The 19167-nt window shown below is 36.4% G+C and overlaps 1 protein-coding gene across 5 annotated transcripts in view; it reads left to right on the top strand.

Moving 5' to 3' along the window:
• The window catches only part of CDC42BPA (CDC42 binding protein kinase alpha), a 177644-nt gene that overhangs the window by 38260 nt on the left and 120217 nt on the right, over window positions 1-19167 (top strand). For all 5 annotated transcript variants that reach the window (XM_061991531.1, XM_061991530.1, XM_061991529.1 and 2 more), the window contains exon 3: window positions 15200-15291. In XM_061991531.1, the coding sequence (XP_061847515.1) occupies window positions 15200-15291 (92 nt within the window). The remainder of the gene's footprint in view (window positions 1-15199; window positions 15292-19167) is intronic.

The following is a 19167-nucleotide window of genomic DNA, read 5'->3' as shown; positions in this document are numbered from 1 at the left end:
TTTATGCTTCTAATATATTGCAGAGTCTTGTGTGACTCTCCTCAGCATAATGGCATTCTAGCATCCTTTTGGGTCTACTTTCACAAAGTCTTGAAAAGTTCTCTACTGATACTGTATTTCTTGAGCACTATATACTCTTGCAGCCTTTCAGGTGTACTACATCCTCCAAAAACAGACACAAGCCATTAATGTTGACATTGAAATGTACTTGTGATGTCCAGAAAAGATGTGGCATATTTCATTACAAGAAAAGATGCATTATTGAACCTCCATTTACTGTTTCCTTCAGAATTATGTTGAAAACTAAGAGCTCATGTGTAAGCTTGTGATCCTATTTTAGCATCTTTATTAGCTTTGTTAACTTTTACTTTCTATTTACGACTTTCACTTTAAACTTGTATTTAAAAAAATAAAACAACCACCATCAAATCTGAGGTATTAATTTTAGTTCATCTCTCCTGTAGCTCTGCAGCAGGTAAGGCATACTTCCCATCTTGTGTGGAAACACAATGATGTCATCTGCTGAAGAGTTGCAACACTGCACAAAAGGATTTTTTGCCAGTACGTCAGGGCTGTTGTTTTCTGCCGAGCATCTGGGGCCAGAAGATGTTGGAATATGTTTAGTTGGTGTTGGTTTCATTTGATATGTTATATTTATGCTGACCCTTTGCGCAGGGCCTGGGCCACAAGAATTTGGATGTGTCTGAGATAAACTTTACACTTCCTTTGCTGCCCAGACCATGGTACAGACTGAGAGGGAGACAGCAGTGCTTCAAAGTGGCCTTCACTGTTCTTGGATTCAAAGAACCATTCAGGCCTTATAAAGCAGAGCACTTGAAGGCTACCCTCATCCTTTGGTCTGCTCAGGCATCTGTTGTTTTGTTCTGCGAGTTTTTATTACTTATCTTTCTCTCAGAGGATTCTGTAACTTTATACATAAATATCTTCATTTGGCTATGTAATTTTGAGATACATGGAAGCCTAGGTGTTTCTAGGAAAGGAACTTTGAGAAAGTGGTTTGGGGTTTTCTCTTATTAAAAAAAAAGTGTACTGTTTAAAAGTAATGTTTGGCCATCAAACATAAATAGCAAAGATATTTACTGGTACTTAGAATTTGAGTTTTTTAAATGTGATGCTGGTTTGGTGTAAAATTTGTCTGTCTCTGTTACCTTTATGAGCTTATATCCTGGAGAATCTAGCTCTCAGTTTGTTGCAGAAGTTGTGTCATCATTGGAGGACTGAAACTCTTTTTCAAGAGTGTATGTCGTTTGGCCCCTGAATTTTGCAAATTCAGCCTCTCTTCTAGAGGATTGCCTAAATGATGCTTTTATGTGTTACTTTCAAGTCATTCTGTCCATCTCCTCTAGAAAACAGATGGTGCTGCTGAAAAAGAAGTCTAAATCTGAGAGATTTTTTTTCTCTCTCTCTTCATGGTCCTTTTTGATTGAGATTTGTTTGGAGGTAGTAAGTTGGTCTAAGCTTATTATTACCTACAGGCATACCTGTGGAAATACTTGTGTGGGATATATGTGGGTATGTATACATATGTAAATTAAAATTGTTGATAGCTCAGTTAACACAGACTATTCCGTATGGTTTCTTGACAGTCATGGAAGAGTGATAGATGAGGAGTAGGCTTGGTTGTTGTAACTCCTTCCCTAATCTAGATCATGATATCATTATCACTGTTACTTCTGAGTGCAGTAGCCTATTTGCTTACTGGGATTCAGTTAACTATAAGCAAATGTCAGTCTACCCACTATTTAGAGTACATAACTGGAAATAGATAGACTTACATCTGGAGAATGTCTATTTTTCGTCCCACTAGTGATTCAGACTGATCATTTCAGTAACTTATTGATCTGGGTTGTCACTCACAAGTCAATCTTGAGTTCTGCCATTATACATTTAGGCTGCAGAACAGATTTTTTTTTTTTTCTTTCCCCCATCTTGCATCCTCTGGAGCTGTGTTCATTCTCTGTGTGCTCTTGAATAGAACCTCTGATTAGTCAGAAATTACTTTGCCTATTTCCTCAGATCCTTGGCAGTAAATTTCATTAGGCCTTGCTGATTTCTAATGGATTTTCTTATTTATCTAATCTTTGTATTAGTGTCAGCAGAGATATTTGTCATTTGATTGAGCCAATAAAGTTGAAATGCCCTTATCTGTAGAAGTGGTAAGACATGTTGGTCAGTACATTGTGGGGAGACCTGCTGTTATTTCAGACAGTTAGTACTTGTCAGTCCAGTAACTTTCACAAATACTACATTCACGTTTCTTAAAAAATGTACTGAAATAAGTGTAAATGGGGAAAATACTACAGTTTAACAGATGGAGCCTAGGCAAGCTATACTGCCAACTGGTGAAAGTGAGGAAAAGCTGAAGTGAGTGTTTGTGTTGATGACTAGCAACCCAAGTTACTGACAGTCACTGTTTCTTGAATTCAAGTTGAATTTTTCTTGAGATTCAGAAGGATTTAAAGATGAAGACATCCATTTATCCTGAGGTTTCTAAAAAAGCAGTTTAACACAATCTGAGTAAAAAGTTTGTCTGTGCATCTTGTATGCTTTACTGTGATTAATATTTATGGTACCAAGTTTGAGCACGAACTAAGTACCCACATCGGGTTAAAACAAATGCACGTTCTGTTCATTCTGACACGTAGTAGAACTAGAGATTTTGTTGATACTTGAAGTACTACCAAGTGGTTCATTATTTGAAATTTCTAAGGGAATGAGCAGTAAGATTTATCTCTACGGTGCATATTGGTCCTTTGTAAGTTAGGGAGGCATAGCATCATGGCTTTTATGCAGAAAACATAAGCAGGAAAAAGAATCCCAACTAGGGAAAACTCATTGTGATTAGAATATGCAGCAACTGACTCCAGTAAAAGGAGTCTTTTGCAAGGATTGCTTAAGTCATCTGAGGAAGTTTGATGTTGGATGAATTTTGGTGTTCAAGGTCACAGCGTTTTCATTGTGAGGAAGTTTGATTTTTTTCTTCCTTCTCCCTCCCTCCCTCCTTCTCCCTCCCTCCCTCCCTCCTTCTCCCTCCCTCCCTCCCTCCTTCTCCCTCCCTCCCGCCCTCCTTCTCCCTCCCTCCCGCCCTCCTTCTCCCTCCCTCCCGCCCTCCTTCTCCCTCCCTCCCGCCCTCCTTCTCCCTCCCTCCCGCCCTCCTTCTCCCTCCCTCCCGCCCTCCTTCTCCCTCCCTCCCGCCCTCCTTCTCCCTCCCTCCCGCCCTCCTTCTCTCTCCCTCCCGCCCTCCTTCTCTCTCCCTCCCGCCCTCCTTCTCTCTCCCTCCCGCCCTCCTTCTCTCTCCCTCCCGCCCTCCTTCTCCCGCCCTCCTTCTCCCGCCCTCCCTCCTTCTTTCTTCTTTCTTCTTTTCTTCTTTAAATATCTGTTTGCTAAAAGAGCTGGAGGGAGTAGTCAGTTTTTGAACAGTTTTGTTTGCTGGTTACACTATGAGTCTGAACACAGAATTTTTGTTAAAAACCCCAGAAAACAGAAAAAGAACAAACCCACCTTGGATGAGTTCCTGCGTGACCTCCTCTAGGACATCCTATCCCTCTGTCAGGGATGTTGTACTAGAATGTCTTTCAAGGTCCCTTCCAACTCTTAAGATTCTGTGAAGTAGTTTCGGGAGCAGAAGTGATTGATAAAACTTAATTTCCTGTTAATTGTGCCATCTGGTTGATGGGAATGCCTGAATTAAAGGTTTCATTGCAATTAGAGCACATATCTGGGAAGATGTCTGCTCCCACTCCTCAGGCTGGTTCCCAGGGTGTTACTCTGGGATGAAGCAGAAAGGGAATGCTGTTGTAGGCTGCATGGGTGTAGGAGTCTCTTCTACCACCCATCTGTTTTTGCAGAGCATGCAAAGTGAATTGTCTTTGAAGCATGTTGTGCTTAGTCATATCTGGTTCAAGTCAGGTGACAAATAGAAATTATGGGGAGACATGGATGCAGACATGAGCTGTAACTGCAGGAGCATTACTTCTTTCACGTCCATGTCAGTTTCCTGACTGCAATTAGGTATGGTTATGATAGCATAAAGGATTTTGATGATGGTGATGATGCTTAGTCAAACGTATTAATTTAAAAATACATCTAGCTCTCTCTAAGAGTAATTGTAAACCTAAAAGAGGAAAACCAAATTTTTCTGAATATCATCTCTCTTTTCTGAAGACTGTGTTCTGCCGTTCTGGTTTGTTTGCTTTTTGTGGACTAGCTGTAAGAAGTGTACACAATGGCTATTGTAAATACCAGCCTTCTCTTTGCTGCTTTATGTGAAATTTTCATTTTCTGTGCCATCATTATTGGAAAAAAAAAAACAGGAAAGCAATCCTAAAATACCTTATTGTATGAAAGAGTCCTTTCCATTTAGGCAGTTAGATAAGCAGCCCATTTCCTCTGAATGAATATTGCTAAAGTTGCATACAGTAGTTACTATATCTGGACTGAATTAAGGTTTTCCAGGTGTGTGTTTCTTATTGTACAGAAGTATTTTCCATTGCGTTTTCAGATAAACTGAGAATGTTTAAACAATCAATTGGATAATGTGTTTTTATGATAGAGGAAAAAAAAATGGGTGGAAAGAAATTTCAATATAGAGTGGAAAGCGGGCAAGGTATAGATAGGTAAGAAAAGGTATGAATAGTGAATGAGATGCATCTGAGTTGCTGGAGGGAAATGCATTTGTAGTTCTTCCATCTGTTGCATATGAATGCTAAATTTTCCGTTACATTTGACATAATACAGGCCTAAGAAAATGACATTTAATTCTAGTAATCAGTTTTATCTGCTGAAATATTACTAGAGAATTTGAAAAAAAACCTAACAAATTAAGGTCTTTTATTTGGATAAGCAATGTTGTGAAACCAAGCTAAACCTAATAGAAATGTTTTGTGGTAAATTCTGAGTAAATAGAGAGTAACAATCTAAAACCAGACGTTCATAAGAACAAGAGTTTCTACACTTCCAAAGGATTTGAGATCAGAAAAAAAACAATGGTCAATGTGTGGGAAGGGAAATATTACAGTTCTCATGTGTTTTGTAATAGCTCAGGAGTGCCATGCATTGTTATGGAAGTATTCTAGGTTTGACCTAGGACTTGAACCATTTTGTCAAGAATGGTTTAAAAGTAACAAGCTCTGGCAATCATATGGATGGGTTCACTCATGATCCATGCCTTCAAATATATCTAATTCCAAATAGACACTTGATGCTTCATTATGAATAGCTTTCATTTTTAGTAATATCTATATGACAACAGTACCAAAATGCTAACTTTAAGAATTTGTAGGACTTGGATTTCTTAAAGTTCTGACAGGCTAAGATTTTATGTATGTTACTTCTGAAGTGAGGTTGCTTTATTGAGGTAACTGAATGAGTACTCTCCTGAAAACTGCTGCATATTTGTATATAAATTAATGTTCTACGCTTGCCTGAGTATATGTCCAACTTCCTTATTATCCCATTACTTATCTGAGACTTGATTGTGTGTGCTATGTTTTGCCACGACTTTTCCATTCAAGTTTCTAGTAAACAAAACTTTGAAGATAAAACTTGGGTCAAAGTATTCCAAGAATTTTCACATGTCAGTAAATATTTTATGCATTTGTATCTTCTCAGGTGCATTGGATGTGTATAAGACCACCTCTCCTGTCCACATTTGTGGAACAAAAAAAGCACACAAAATTTCAAAGAACTGTCTAGTTATTGATACTAAATATTTTATTTGATTAGCTTTAGCCTTCATTCAAAGGAAGACTGTTATTTCACTTACTGTTTCCTTTTTTATCTTAAGCTGATAATAAAACCAAATAATATCTTGTTGCAAAATTATCGCATTTTCATAGAAAAAATTCTTATGAATGTAGCAATAAGCAAATGTTTTAATCTATGTAGCTTATAACAGGCATACAGCAATACAACTCTTTTGCTATGGGGAGTAAAAACTAAAAAATTTAGACTTAGGCCTGCAAATACAGACATGTAAGAGTTTATAGTTTTGAGGTCACTCTTATTTTTGACGTGGCATCAACAGGGATAATGAAATAAATTATGTACTCAATAGCATGAAAGTCAGCTCAGATGTGCTACTTAGTGAGTCCCTTCACTTGATTCATTAGTAACTCTGAGGCTTAATTTGAAACAATATGCCCTTAAAGGGTGATGTTAAAACTTTTTTAGGTTTAAGTAATACAAGCATAAGAGGTCCTGAAAAATTAACAGAGAAATTGAATATACATTTATTAAAGTTACTCTTTGATTTCATAAAGGATTTGATCTGTCACTGGTCTTGGTTCCATAATTATTCTTTACAGCATCCTTTGTGATACAAAAAAAGGCTGTGCTGCAAGAATCTTTTATATGTGCACATATGTACATGGACATAAGTGGCTTACATAGAAACTTACTACTTACAGAAAATGTGTTGTAGAGTAGTTACAGGTGTTGAGAAATAAATTAATCATCTTCAAGATCAAGATTCTATTGAAAGATTGGTTTATATTAATGGAGATTGTTGGTCTTTTTTGAAGTATCACTAGATCTTAGTGAATCGACTGCACTGAAGATTGAATTATTAAAATTGCCATGAGATAAAATGTAGTCAAAATAAAAATATCTTAATCAGCATTATTTTACAGTGATCACTTAATCAGGAAGATAAGTGAAGATGATTGTAGTTGAGAAGTAGCGTGCCGGATCTTGTGCACAGTAAGGTACTTAAGCATTATGTTATAGTCTTTATTCTCAAGTGGGACAAATCAAGTTTACATTCTAATTTTACAGTTTACATTCTAATGGTACTGAACTTTCAAATGATTAATTAATTTTTAATTATATTAGTTTAAAGGTAACTCTGAAAGAGTGCTAAAGTTCTAGGATCTTTGAAGATCTTTAAGGATTACTGTTAGTTTAATAAAGGACTATAACCTGTTAAAGTCAAAATTCCCTAAAATGCAGCAAAAATAAGAAAAGGTTTTGGAACAACTTTTAGAATGACTGTCTTTTTATCACTGTGTTGATGTAAAAAGATCCAAATATCAATGAACATGTTCAATTGCATTACCCAACATGAATTCAAGGAGCAAGCGAATGAGTAGTTTGCAGTTCTCACATCAAAAATAATGTAGGGTGAGGTATGTTTGAAGTGGGATCTTAAGATGTGGAGGCAGAAAAATTTCTGTGGACATAGGAAGAATGTCCTGTTTTCTTTTGTTACTAAGAACTTGAATTTGAGTAGGAAGCAGTCATAGAGACTGTAGCAGTGTACCTTTGTTTTTCATTGCACTTACAGTGGCTTTACACTCGGAGCAGCATTTTACTGCAATGTATTTGTGAATACAGTGTGATTTCTTTTCTTATTTTTACTAATTTTAGAGTAACCCATGGGATATGTCAAACACTGTAAAACTAATGCAAACAGTGTTCATAAGTAATTTTTTATTTATTTGGATTGCAAACACTATTTTAAAAATATATCTAATGACAATGAGTGGTTACTTAACTAAGAGTAGCATAGAATCGTAGAATGGTAGGGGTTGTATGGGACCTTTAGAGATCATTTAGTCCAACCTCACTGCAGAAGCAGGTCCACATAGATCAGTTATGACTGGAAAATGTATTATTTTAATGGAGACAAAATTCCTTCTTATAATACTCACTGTAGTTTCTAATAGAACCTTTTGACTTATGTCATATCAAGTAGTTTTTGCTTTTATTAGTTTAAACTGTAATATTTGAACTTCAATTTAATGTCAGATATTGGTCATGAATGCAGGACTTCATGTAATGCAAATATGACCAAATGTCAAGGAAACCTGCTGTATATGAAGTGCTTATGAGCATGTTTGTTTCATGCTTTTGAAGAGGAAACGGGATAGATTGTTACCTGAAATGTCAGTTCAGATGGAGAGTGCTTGCCTGTGCCTTCTTGAGGAAGGATTTATCTGCAATTAGAGCTCTGCTGCACTACTGGTCTGCTCTGAGGCCCATGCAGCTTGCTGGGAAGTGTCTGCAATGATGTGCAGTTAATCTAGGAGTAAAAGCACCATGATGGAGGAGTTAGAGACAGAACTGAAATGACTCATGGGCTTGAGACTTGTCAAGGTGCACACTTGTAGAGTTCTAAGTGCAAGTTTATGCTAAGAATACATGGTTCAACAAACAAGAGTTGTTTTAGAGGAGAGTGTGGGCACTCAGCTTACCCATTCCTCACAAGGTTTGCAGCATGTTATTTAATTAAGAGATTAGAAGTGCTTTCAGTTTTACAGAGCTTTTACAGCTCTTTCTCTTCAAAAATGTAAATGAATAATGTTAGTTGCTCACATAAGATACAATGAAACTCAGTATAAGCAAAAAATCATATTTCTGACCTCAGCATATTTGGTTTATATAGATGACTGTTAAAGAAGTCTTTCCTTTAATTAAAATTCTAAAATAGAAGGGAGGCAGGCTGATGTTGTGTAGCTCAGGTCCTTGTTTCTAATTCTCAGTTTCATGAAAAGTGAAAGCACTCAAGACTAGCAGTGGTAAAATGAGAAAGAAAATGCATTAGGGAATTTGAGTAAGGATGATGACTGGGCATTGTCACCAAAACTGGGACTTTGAAAGAGAGACTCCAGCTGAGTAGACCACAGTTTGAGAGGACAAGTAAGAAACTAGACAACTATCAGAACTTTGCTCAGATAGTGGCTTCTGTCACCAGCAGGGCAACAGGAATGGGGTCTTGAAGGTAAGGAGATGGAGAAATGAGCAGAGTGATGCAAGAAGCAGGCAAGGTATAGATGTGGGGAAAACTGAGGAGGCTATGGACAGAAACCATCAGGTATGATGGCAAAACTATGTAGGGAGAGGACAGAGTGATACTGGATAATTAGTCTTGTGAGATAGGTTAGGACTGAGTAGTTGAGAAAGAAAGTGTTAGTATGAGGAGTCACAGCAGGGAAGAGGTGAAACTGGATCATGTGTTTGTGAGAGGCAAGAGAAGAGAGAGTAAGGCAGTGTTTTCTTATGGTAAAACCCTTTGATATTATTACAGTATGCAGTAGAATTTCTAGAGGGGATTAGTTTTTATTTTTTAAATTAAGATTACTTGAATTACAAATAAAATATTTATCGAACAATTCTTGTGAGGATGCAAACCAAAAATACCAAACAAAGGAAAAGATAGAATTAATGATGCCTCCACAACCACCTTGGAGAGAACACATTACTGCCTTCAGTTGCGGTCAAAAATACCTGTTTTTGAGAGTGTAGTGCTGTTACTTGACATGCAGTCATTCTTTTTGTCCCCCTTTTTTTTTTACTCTCCTGGAAATTTACTGTGTGGTTGCATAATCCTTGTTCATTGAATAATAGGTTTTTTTTTCTCACTCTGATATTCATGAACACATAGTCTTTCACAAACAGTAAGACAGTATTTTTCAAGAGCCTAGTCAGATTAGATGGTGATATCTATATTTTACATAATAAAAGGTAAAGCATAATAAGAAGTCCCTTAGCGAGGGACTAAGAATTTTACTTACGGCATTGCTTTTTGGTCCCTGGTTTAATTTGATTTTTCGGAATACTTAGTAATTTTAAACACAGGTCCAATTGTTATATACAGCTTAAATGTCCAGCATTTTTTGACAGTCAAATACCAGCATATTGAGTTACATGTCAGATATTGAGGAATGCAAAGCTTGACTGTCAAAATTATGATTGTAATTGTCTTGTCTCCAGCTCCATGACAGCATGAGGGATAGAGTCTATGCAGCGTCTTGCTTTGGAAGCATTAAGACCACCTTCATTAGCTTTTCTTTTTTTAAAAAAAATCACAACACTTATTTTTGTCTGGTCTTGGTTTTCTCCAGAGCATTTCCATACTCTTTACTAGGTGGAACAGGAGTCTCATAGTAAAGATTTTACTGATTATGCTCCAAGAATTGCATCAGAATTCCAGTGCGCAGCAGGATGAATCAAAATTCAATATTTCCCTTTGCTTCTGAGATAATACTATTTAAAGATAGGGTGGTTTACTGAAATTCTTGTCATGAGAAAGGATAGTAGTATAAAAGAATAATGGCCAAATCTTGATTTCATATGAAAGCGTTGGCGAAATCTGCAGTGAGTGTTTCATGAATGCAGGAATTATTTTTCATCAGTGTCTGGGTAGGAAAAAAACGGTAACTACTCTTGTATGTTTGGGAAAGATATTTTATTTCTCTCTGACTTTAAAGTTCCTGTTGGAGAGTCTTTTATAGTAGCTGTAGCCAAAGATGGCTGGATGGTCTTCACTTGACCTAGATGAGAACAGATTTCTTTTTTTGAATAGGATCCAGAATATTGTATCTGTCTATACTGAAGTACAGGAATTTGTGGACATGCTTCTCATTCTTGGAAAATGCTAGATTCTTAACTTGCATATGTTGGCACTTAACTAGTCATCAGGAAAAACATGTTAAAAATGTTCTGAGGGAGTGAAAATTGAATCTGAACTGTTAAAGCTGAGAAGGGTATTTCTGGCTTGTATTTTTTTACATTGCCTTAACTAACATTTTGTGGTTCAGCTGCTATCGCTGATGACTGCAGTGTTTTGCCCCTGGTTTCCTCTAGAGAGTTGGCAGAAACTGCAACAAAGCTTACTTGTGGTGTTTTGCCAATCTTAGGTGGGTGGAGAGGAGTGATTTCTTTTTCCATCTCATCTCAAATTGGGCTTTAAGCAACTCTTCCTTGTAGATTGTCAATTACTTCTTCTTTGATTTGAGACATACTATTTATTTTGGGAGGAGTATTCTCTCACACCTCCTTTCTAGATTTTTTTGAAACCTCTAGTTATGCTCCATCTAACTCAAAAAATGCTATTTACACATTTCATAATCACAGCTGATACAGGCCAGTGGAAAATAAATACCTTGGGTTTGGATTGAGCCAGTAAAATAAAAACACTTGTTAAATTCCTTCCAGGAATTTAGCAGAAATAACAAAACTGCAGAATGCTTTTAAAAACAAAGATATCAATGTATTTTTCTACTTTGTTGTTCTTTTTTTTTAATTTTGTTTTTTAAATTTTTCTGAAGACAGCATTAGGAAGAATTGGAGAGACTCCTGATATTCAATTAAGTGACAGATTTCTTAGGCTATGTGGTTTTTTTCCTTTGCTTGGGAAAACTCTGTATGCATTTTTATGATTATTTTTTACTAGTAAAGGAAAGGAGACTTTGTCTTAATGGCAAGCAGCTAATTTCTCATCGTGAGTTGTTTTCTGATCTATTTCCTTCACAATGAACTTTCACCATTACTGTTGGCGATTCAAGTGGATATAGCTTTTAATTTCTGTATCTTTGTCTCGATATGGTTTTGTACAAGGAACAATACAGTAGGCAGAAGGCTGGGATTGCTGCATGGATCACTAAAGGAGGCAAATTTTGTAGTTTCTGTGGGAAGTAAGACTGAGACCTGCTGATTAAGGATAGAGTATTCCATCTGAGCAGACATAGGCAGCCTGCTTATCCAAAAAGCAACTATGGCAGCAGCGAGGCACCAAGAGAAATTCCTAAACACTGTTTTGTTCTGTTTGGTGTTTTATTTAAATTGTGGGGGCACATTTTCAATTGCTGCTTCAAGTCTGCAGCATTTTCTTTAAACAGTCAACAGGATTCTTTGTTTCACTTAGATTTAATTTGAGCTCATGCTTACAGCAGCTGTGGTTGGCTGCAGTGGTTTGCTGGGCAGTAGCAGGTGAGGGAGGAGAAAGGAGCTCACCAGTAGCTCCCACACAGCCAGCAGGTTAGCACTGAAAAATCTGAATTTCAGGGCTAGCCCAGCCCAAGCTCTGCAAACAGAAACTAGGATCTGGAGGGAGAGAGAGCAAGGCAGGAGCCTGAGACTGCCTTTGCAGATAAAGTGTCCAGTAGTGCTGTTTTATTATTTTGATGTTGTTTGGTGTTGTGTGTTTAATCACAGTACTAAACTGTACTGAGTGATCAACTATGTCTTTGTCTTCCCTGTGTCAGCTCTTCAGGAGATGAACTTTTATATCCTGGAGTTTAAAAATTAAGTCCTTGGTATTAAACATGAGTAGCACAGTAATGCTAGTAACCACTTCCCCACATAAATATGGTAAAGTATTGAAGCTCAATGTCACTACTACAGAACCTATTGTTTTGCCTCTTCTGATGGATGGTTTTTAACAAAATCCTCCCTTTTCAGGGCCAGGGCCTAGAACATACGCTCCTCTGTATGCCCAGCTGGGCCGCTGAAGTCCTGTTGACAGTTTATGTCATTATTAGCGTGTTACTTCAAGTAAAGTTCTAGTCAAATTTCATCTGAAAAAAATTAAATTTCAAATACTTCTAGAATTGGCCTTTTACTGATTTTTATTGTTTGAATGCACTCTAAGCATAAATGTAATGAATAGCTAGAACATAAAACATGGGGAAAGACCCATAGAGACCTCCTTAACTTGAAGGAATAGTCATGACAGGTTCACCTTGTTTGAAAAAAACAGCTTAGCATACTTCTTCAGTATATTGGGTTTTTCATGCCCTATGTGATAAAGGGCAATGAATCTTGCTAATGGAGGTGGTGCATTTTTCCCAGGCAAGGTGAGATAGGAGATATGGGCCAGATGAGGTGGCTAATGTTTTTATAGATAAAGTCCTGTCTATCCATCTCCTCCAGGGTGATTGATAGCAACACAGACTTATTTTTCAGAGGAGCCTCCTTCACAGACTGTGTGACTTGCCACCTCGCAAACGTACTGGCAAATTTGCAAGTTTTATATGATGCATTTGTTGAAAATCCAGGGGACGTGCTGCCCACACTTAGCCTCAGGTTTGGAGGAGGAAGAGTTCAGCCTAGCATAGCAAGCTACTGGTCCCTAACCTATGTCACAGATGGCTAGAAACCTTGACAAGGGATGTCTGTGTAGAAAACATCAGCTATCCTTCTGTACATTTCTGTAGATGAAATGAAGTGCAAAAGGAAATACTTATACTGCCCTTTGATCTCAAAAAGATACAAAGACTATGTGCTGTTCTGGTATCATCGATCAAGTTAACTGCAGCTCCTTGCGGTGTTTACCATTACCTTCATGATGAGTCTTTAGAGAGATAGGGATGTAAACAGAAGAGGGATGCTTACCAGTATGTATGTTTTAACAGAGCTACATTGTAGGGACCCCTTTGACCACTTTGCATTTTTCAAACTCTTCCCTGACCTTCCAGTTGGCTGTCTTCGTAACAGCTCATAGGACATTGCCAAACTAGTTGCAAAAAAAATCTGTCTGTTAACCTCATAGTCTGGAAAGCTGAATGTATGAAATGGCTGTCTGAAGACAGGCCTTCCAAGACCCTTGGGCCAGGCCGAGTTTTTTGTACTTAGGATTGCTGTTGTCACAAGAACAGCAGATGTTTGCACAGCAGACAAACAACATTGATAATATAACAAATTGACCTTTTTTGGAACAAGCTATTTGAAGCACATTCCTAGGGCAATTCTTTTGGTTTGGTTTTCTTTTTTTTCTTGCCTGTCTTTTATTTTCTTGGGCTGTATCTTCATAAAACTACTTGGATGTATGTTGACATGTCTGTTGCTAGAGGTGATTAAAAATTAAAGAGAAGGGTTTACAAACTTTTCCACTAACACTGACACTGCAAGTCGTAAAGCCTAATCCAAACCTATATTTGTCGGCTGTATTTTACCAAAGTTAGTACAATTATGTTTATTTTTCCAGTGTCCCTATGGGAACCCTGGAAGATTCCAAAATGTAATAATTAAAGAATGACAGGCCTTTCCTTGCAATATAAAGTGAGGAAGAGTTTTGTGGTTTAAACAGCTACGCTGTTGCTTGTTAACAAGATATTTTTGCCTTGTACTCCAGCCAGGCCTATAATGGTCAAAAAATGTTGAAGTCAAGAACTACACGTTTGTTTCCAATCAGTTGTTTTTCAAGTTAAAAAGCTTTAATGGCTTGTTTTATTTTGTTCAGTAGTATTAATATTTATATTAAATCACTTGGTGCAGTATAGCTGAGGCTGCCGCAGTGAGGCAGAATATTTTGTTGTCACTTTTTCTGTCTGTCTTAATTGAAGATTTGTGGAGTCTTTGGGAACTTCAGCAATATACTTCTATTTAACATTAAACCTGCCTTTTAGTTGCATAATTAAATACATTGAATAAAATTATTATAAATTTCATGTGAAAATATCATGAGTGAAAATATCACTGTTATATGACTGCATCTTTACTGTTAGGACCTAAACCCTAGGTGTTTTTAATCATAAGCTGGTGTTCCTATAGTTATAACAAATGTAACTCCTGGTAAAGAATTGATTTCTGTCATCTGAGAATTTTAGAAAAAATGGCCAAATTCAGAACCTCTAAGATGTTTAAAAGTTTTCATCCATTGTACCACTAACACCAGTGGAGATTTGCTGAATTACTTAACAGGAGAAATGTAAGACCCTTTATTTTTTCATCGTTGTTTCTCAGATGTGATTTACCATGCTACTTTAATGACTAGGATAAGAAGTTTCATGGATTGTGTTTGGTATTAAAAATACAGTTAGCTTATGTCTTGACTCAGTTTATACAACTGCTTTGCTGAATAGTAGGCAGCAAGCATTTAGACAAGTATTTTGTAGTGCCTTGAAGAGGTGTATGTTAATATCAAAATTCTAAATGTAATGATGGATTTTCAGTATTAGTCTGTGCTTTTTTTATTGGGATTCATTCATAGCATTAGACAAAATACTGAGTTTTAGGAGAACCTTAATTTGGTTGCTTACATGCGCCAGGATACAATTTGTTATGTAGGATCATTTACCTTTGGAGCTTTTGAAAACCAGTTCCCATTTCTGTTCTAGAAATATTCTGAACAAATTGTTCAGCAATATGATAGCTGTTACAAATCTTCACTTCAAATAAAGCTTCTTTTTTACTTCTTTTCATTTAAAAAAAAAAAAAAGCAAAAGCAAGCTTACATCATAAACTTTTTCTCGCAGCAGCTTTGACTTAGTTCTTATAGGTCATTATTTCTAGCTTTAAACTTCATTATATTATATTAGGGAATATAGGTATATACGCAAACAGTCTGTTGATTTCAATGTTCTGATTATGTCTATTTTATGTTACTCTTACTTTGTTTTTGTTGTTGTTGTTTTGGTGTGGTTTTTCTTTTAATGGTTGATATTTTCCTTTGTTTCAGCCAAACCTTTTACATCTAAAGTGAAACAGATGCGACTACATAAAGAAGACTTTGAAATCCTGAAGGTGATTGGTCGAGGAGCCTTTGGGGAGGTATGTATGTGCAGAAGGTGGAAGGAAGCATTTGAATAATGCTCTTTCGAGTCCACAGCACTGAGGAGAGACAATATACTGATGTATGGGGTTTTGTTATTTATGCATAATGGGTGTTGTAGGCACACCTAATGTTTGACATAAGTACATTTTGATTTATACATTCTTTGACAGGTCTTTTTAAGACTTTTAAATTTTGAGAGAAGGCAAGTTTTCATAGATTAAAAGAACACATTTCAACTGTCTAATGATAAATCATTTATTTGACTGTAGTTGTTTCCAGTCAGCAGGTGGAGGCTGGTGAGTAGCCAATGGTATAAAGATCTAGACATTTATAATCATCCTAATAACTAAATAGTCTGAAAGTAGTTTTCAGCAACTTAAATAGGCAAATATTGATGTTGACATGCTAAGAACACAGAGAAATCACTCAATTTCTTTAGTTTCTTTTCCTATCTTTATTGAATATTTGAATATTTTTCCTGTATTTCTTTTGAAGACTTTAGTAAATGTTAGTGGCTTTTGCAGTCGTCACCTGCGGTTGCCAAACTGTACAACTTTTTTACTGCGTCTCATTAAGCTATCTCATATTTGAAGTCATCAAACAGGACTGTAGATCACTAAGTTTTACACTAGGCATGTCAGATTATATAGGTTGAGGAAACTTTAATTAAATCAACATTAGCTTTCTGCCCCTTCTTAATTACATGAGATGCATGTGCTTTGATCTTCATGCAGGACACTATGTATCTAGAAAGGGAAACCTAATGTGTAACAATGCCTTGAATTTTTGATAGCCACATACAGTACAGATGGGGATAGTATGTAACATTTCTGCAGAAAGTACTCCATGCTGCCTGAAAATAAGTGTGAACCAAACCCCAAAGAGTAACAAAAAGATTTTCTGAGCAATGTCTTCATTGCCTTTGCAACTGGAAATGTAGGGCTTTTTTTTCAGTTCTCTTTGGTATGTGAGCATCTCTGAAGATTCTATGACATATGGCAGAGAAGAGTTGGTTTCAGGTTCGCTTATATTTTTCTATCATGTTAAAATTAGTCCTTACTAGTCTGCAGTTATGGCAGAGTAGACTTCTATAGGTAGTGTGTAAGGAACAGGATATTTTACATTTTGGTGTATGTCACTGTATAGTGGGATGATACATACATGGAAATAACATTGGACAACTATGACAATAACGAGAAAAGATTAGTATTTATTTAGCTGCTTTATTACTTTTGATTGGTTTTGCTCCATCTGGAGTAATGTTGCTTTGTAAAGAGACTGAAGGCTGAAGTTACTCATGGATAATTTATCTGTAGTCTAAGCCTCTGCACATGGAGAATGGTGCGTTTTCCATTTTGATGTAAACGCTTCTGCTTTGAACATCAGCTTTTCTCAGTGCTGCCGTAGTAGTTACAGCTGAGTTCACGTACAGAATATATAAGATGTAAGGACAGTCGGAAATGTGAGTGCTTTTCTGTCAGGAGAGTCATACATGAAACCTGCCTTATATTGTTTTTTTTAAGAGAAGTCATTTTTGTCTACTAAATTGGCATTAAACTCCACATCAGTGAAACCACAAAAAAACTGTAGTTCTTTCTCAGGAAGCTTCTTTGTGGTGACTCATCCCGTGAATAGTGAGAATGTAACTTTCCCCATCCTCTTCTGGGGACAGTGTGTGTAATTGGTTAGTTCTCCTCTTTTAGGAACAATGCTTCTTTTAATTTTTTTTTTATCTGAGAAAGATAACACGACTCTGTCATTTTCAGAATCTTTAGTAAGGGGAAAATTCAAGTTCTCTCATTGAAGATGTTTGGGTCTGTGTTTTTAAAGTTGGACTTAATAAATGTTTGCAAGAATGTATGTTAAATTTCTTACTAGCTTAGAGAAGACAAATTTCAAGTCCTTTACAGACATTTGCCTATGAAAACAAGTTTGTAAAATGACTAATTTTCTTTTAAAATAACCTATAAATATCTGAGCAAGACTGAAAAAGACCACCAAATTTTCTGCTACTTAAGCCACCAAAAACTATATTACTATTAAATTGCAAAATACTTATATGATTCAGTAGACTGCATATTAGTTCACTGAGACAGATTAAGAAATCTGGAAGAATGTATTTTCCTTCCAGAAAGCTATAAATGAGACCAAGGTTGCTCTAGGTTAGTGGGAAAAGTAATTTTTATCTCCTGAATCAACATAATTCTGAAATTCTGTAGACTACAAAATGAGTTGAAGTTTTCTTTGGCAGAGTCTCAGACTTGGTCTTATTTTTATTTTATGCTACTCAATTTCTTCGATTTGCATAGTCAAGAAATATTTCCCTGTTTGTTTTGAGAAGTTTAATGTAGATAAAAAGTAGTTTAAACTAGCTATTGCTTATAACTGTAAGAGTTCATTGTTTCTAGTTTTCTTTCTCCCCTTAACCTCCTTGCTGCCAGTCTGAGAATGCTTCCTTCTTGTCAAATTAATAACATGTCCCTTCGTTCTGCATGCATACATTTACTTATTTGAAACTTTATGTAAGAGAATGCTGTCTTTTAGAAAATATAGATGTTTTGCTTGGAAGAGGAGCATTATCCTGGTAAAATTAGTCATGTGGGCATCAAGTGTTTCATTGTGCTGGTTTTGGGCAGCAGGGTTCAAAGAACTTTAAGCAAAAGACTGGGGAGTTGAGAAGTGCTACTAGGAAAGGTGAAGCAAAGGTGCAACAGTTCTTGGTAGTGTCTCTCAGCAATGTGTAAGTGGGGCTTAATGAAGGTTCTAGCTAGTACTGAAATTTTCATTGCTTAAAAAGAAAAAAATTCAGTGCTTGCTTGTGCAAGCAAATATTATGCTGTTGGTATTTTGAAAATGATAAATTTTGTAGTTACTCCTAAATTTTGGCATACAGTTTATGAAATTCCTGTTTCTGGAGGATTGCCTACCCTTAATGAACAAGAAAACCAATGCTGAGAGTTGTTTTTCTTTTTACTTTTTTCTTTTACATATTTTTAAAAATTTTAATAACATATGTTTTAGCTTTTCCGTTTAAGGCTGTTACTTTTTAAGCAAATAAAAGTGCAGACGTACTGTGGAGACAAGTAGCTGAGTTTGGAGCAGAAGGTGTCTGACAGCATGCCAGACTGTGTGGCTGCTTGTGGGAAATATGGAGAACTGTTGGAAGAGGGGGAAAACAACTATCTGACTAAACCAAGATGTTTACATCAGCACATACCGACCATTTTTTGTTGGTCTGCTCACAGGAAAATATAAAGTTTAAAAAATTGCCAACCTTTGAAAGTCCAACTTTAAGAAATTCCAATAGCAAGATATTTCAGGATACTTAGACAGGAATGATGACCTTTTCATCTGTCTTCATTGGGGAAGGGAGAAGATAAAAAGAGCACTCTGTATTTGGGCTTTTATATATGTAGTATATACCTCTGTGCATGTATATAAACATTGCCTGAGTCTCTAATGATGTTTCAGATTTTTTTTGTTACAATTAGAAACGCATCAGACTGCTTGTTGCTGAAGTGTTGTTTTTCTTTCACAGTCCTGAAATAAGCATTTTAGAATTTACTTTCATAAAGCACTGAGACACCCTGAAAAAGATGCTGTGATTGCAGAAAAATTATAATGTTTGTGATGTTCTTTTGTGTGTGTGAGGTGGTTATTGATACGGAATAACATTAATGGCTTCTACAGACTAAAAGACAGCTTCTGACTGATTATAAACACAGCTGTTAAACATGAGTCTAGTTTTGTTCTTTAGTCACTCTTCGGTACTATTATACCCTCACAAAAGGTGCCAAGCCCTTGATCTTGTCATGGAAGGCCTGTGCTCCAGCTGTTAACCAAAGGCAGTTCTGCAGCTCTTTTGATTATGT

This window comes from Colius striatus, chromosome 2 (genome assembly GCF_028858725.1).
Source record: "Colius striatus isolate bColStr4 chromosome 2, bColStr4.1.hap1, whole genome shotgun sequence".
In the NCBI taxonomy this organism is placed as follows: Eukaryota; Metazoa; Chordata; class Aves; order Coliiformes; family Coliidae; genus Colius; species Colius striatus.
The sequence above is the reverse complement of the archived record's forward strand: the minus strand, read 5'-3'. Positions and strand labels throughout refer to the sequence as shown.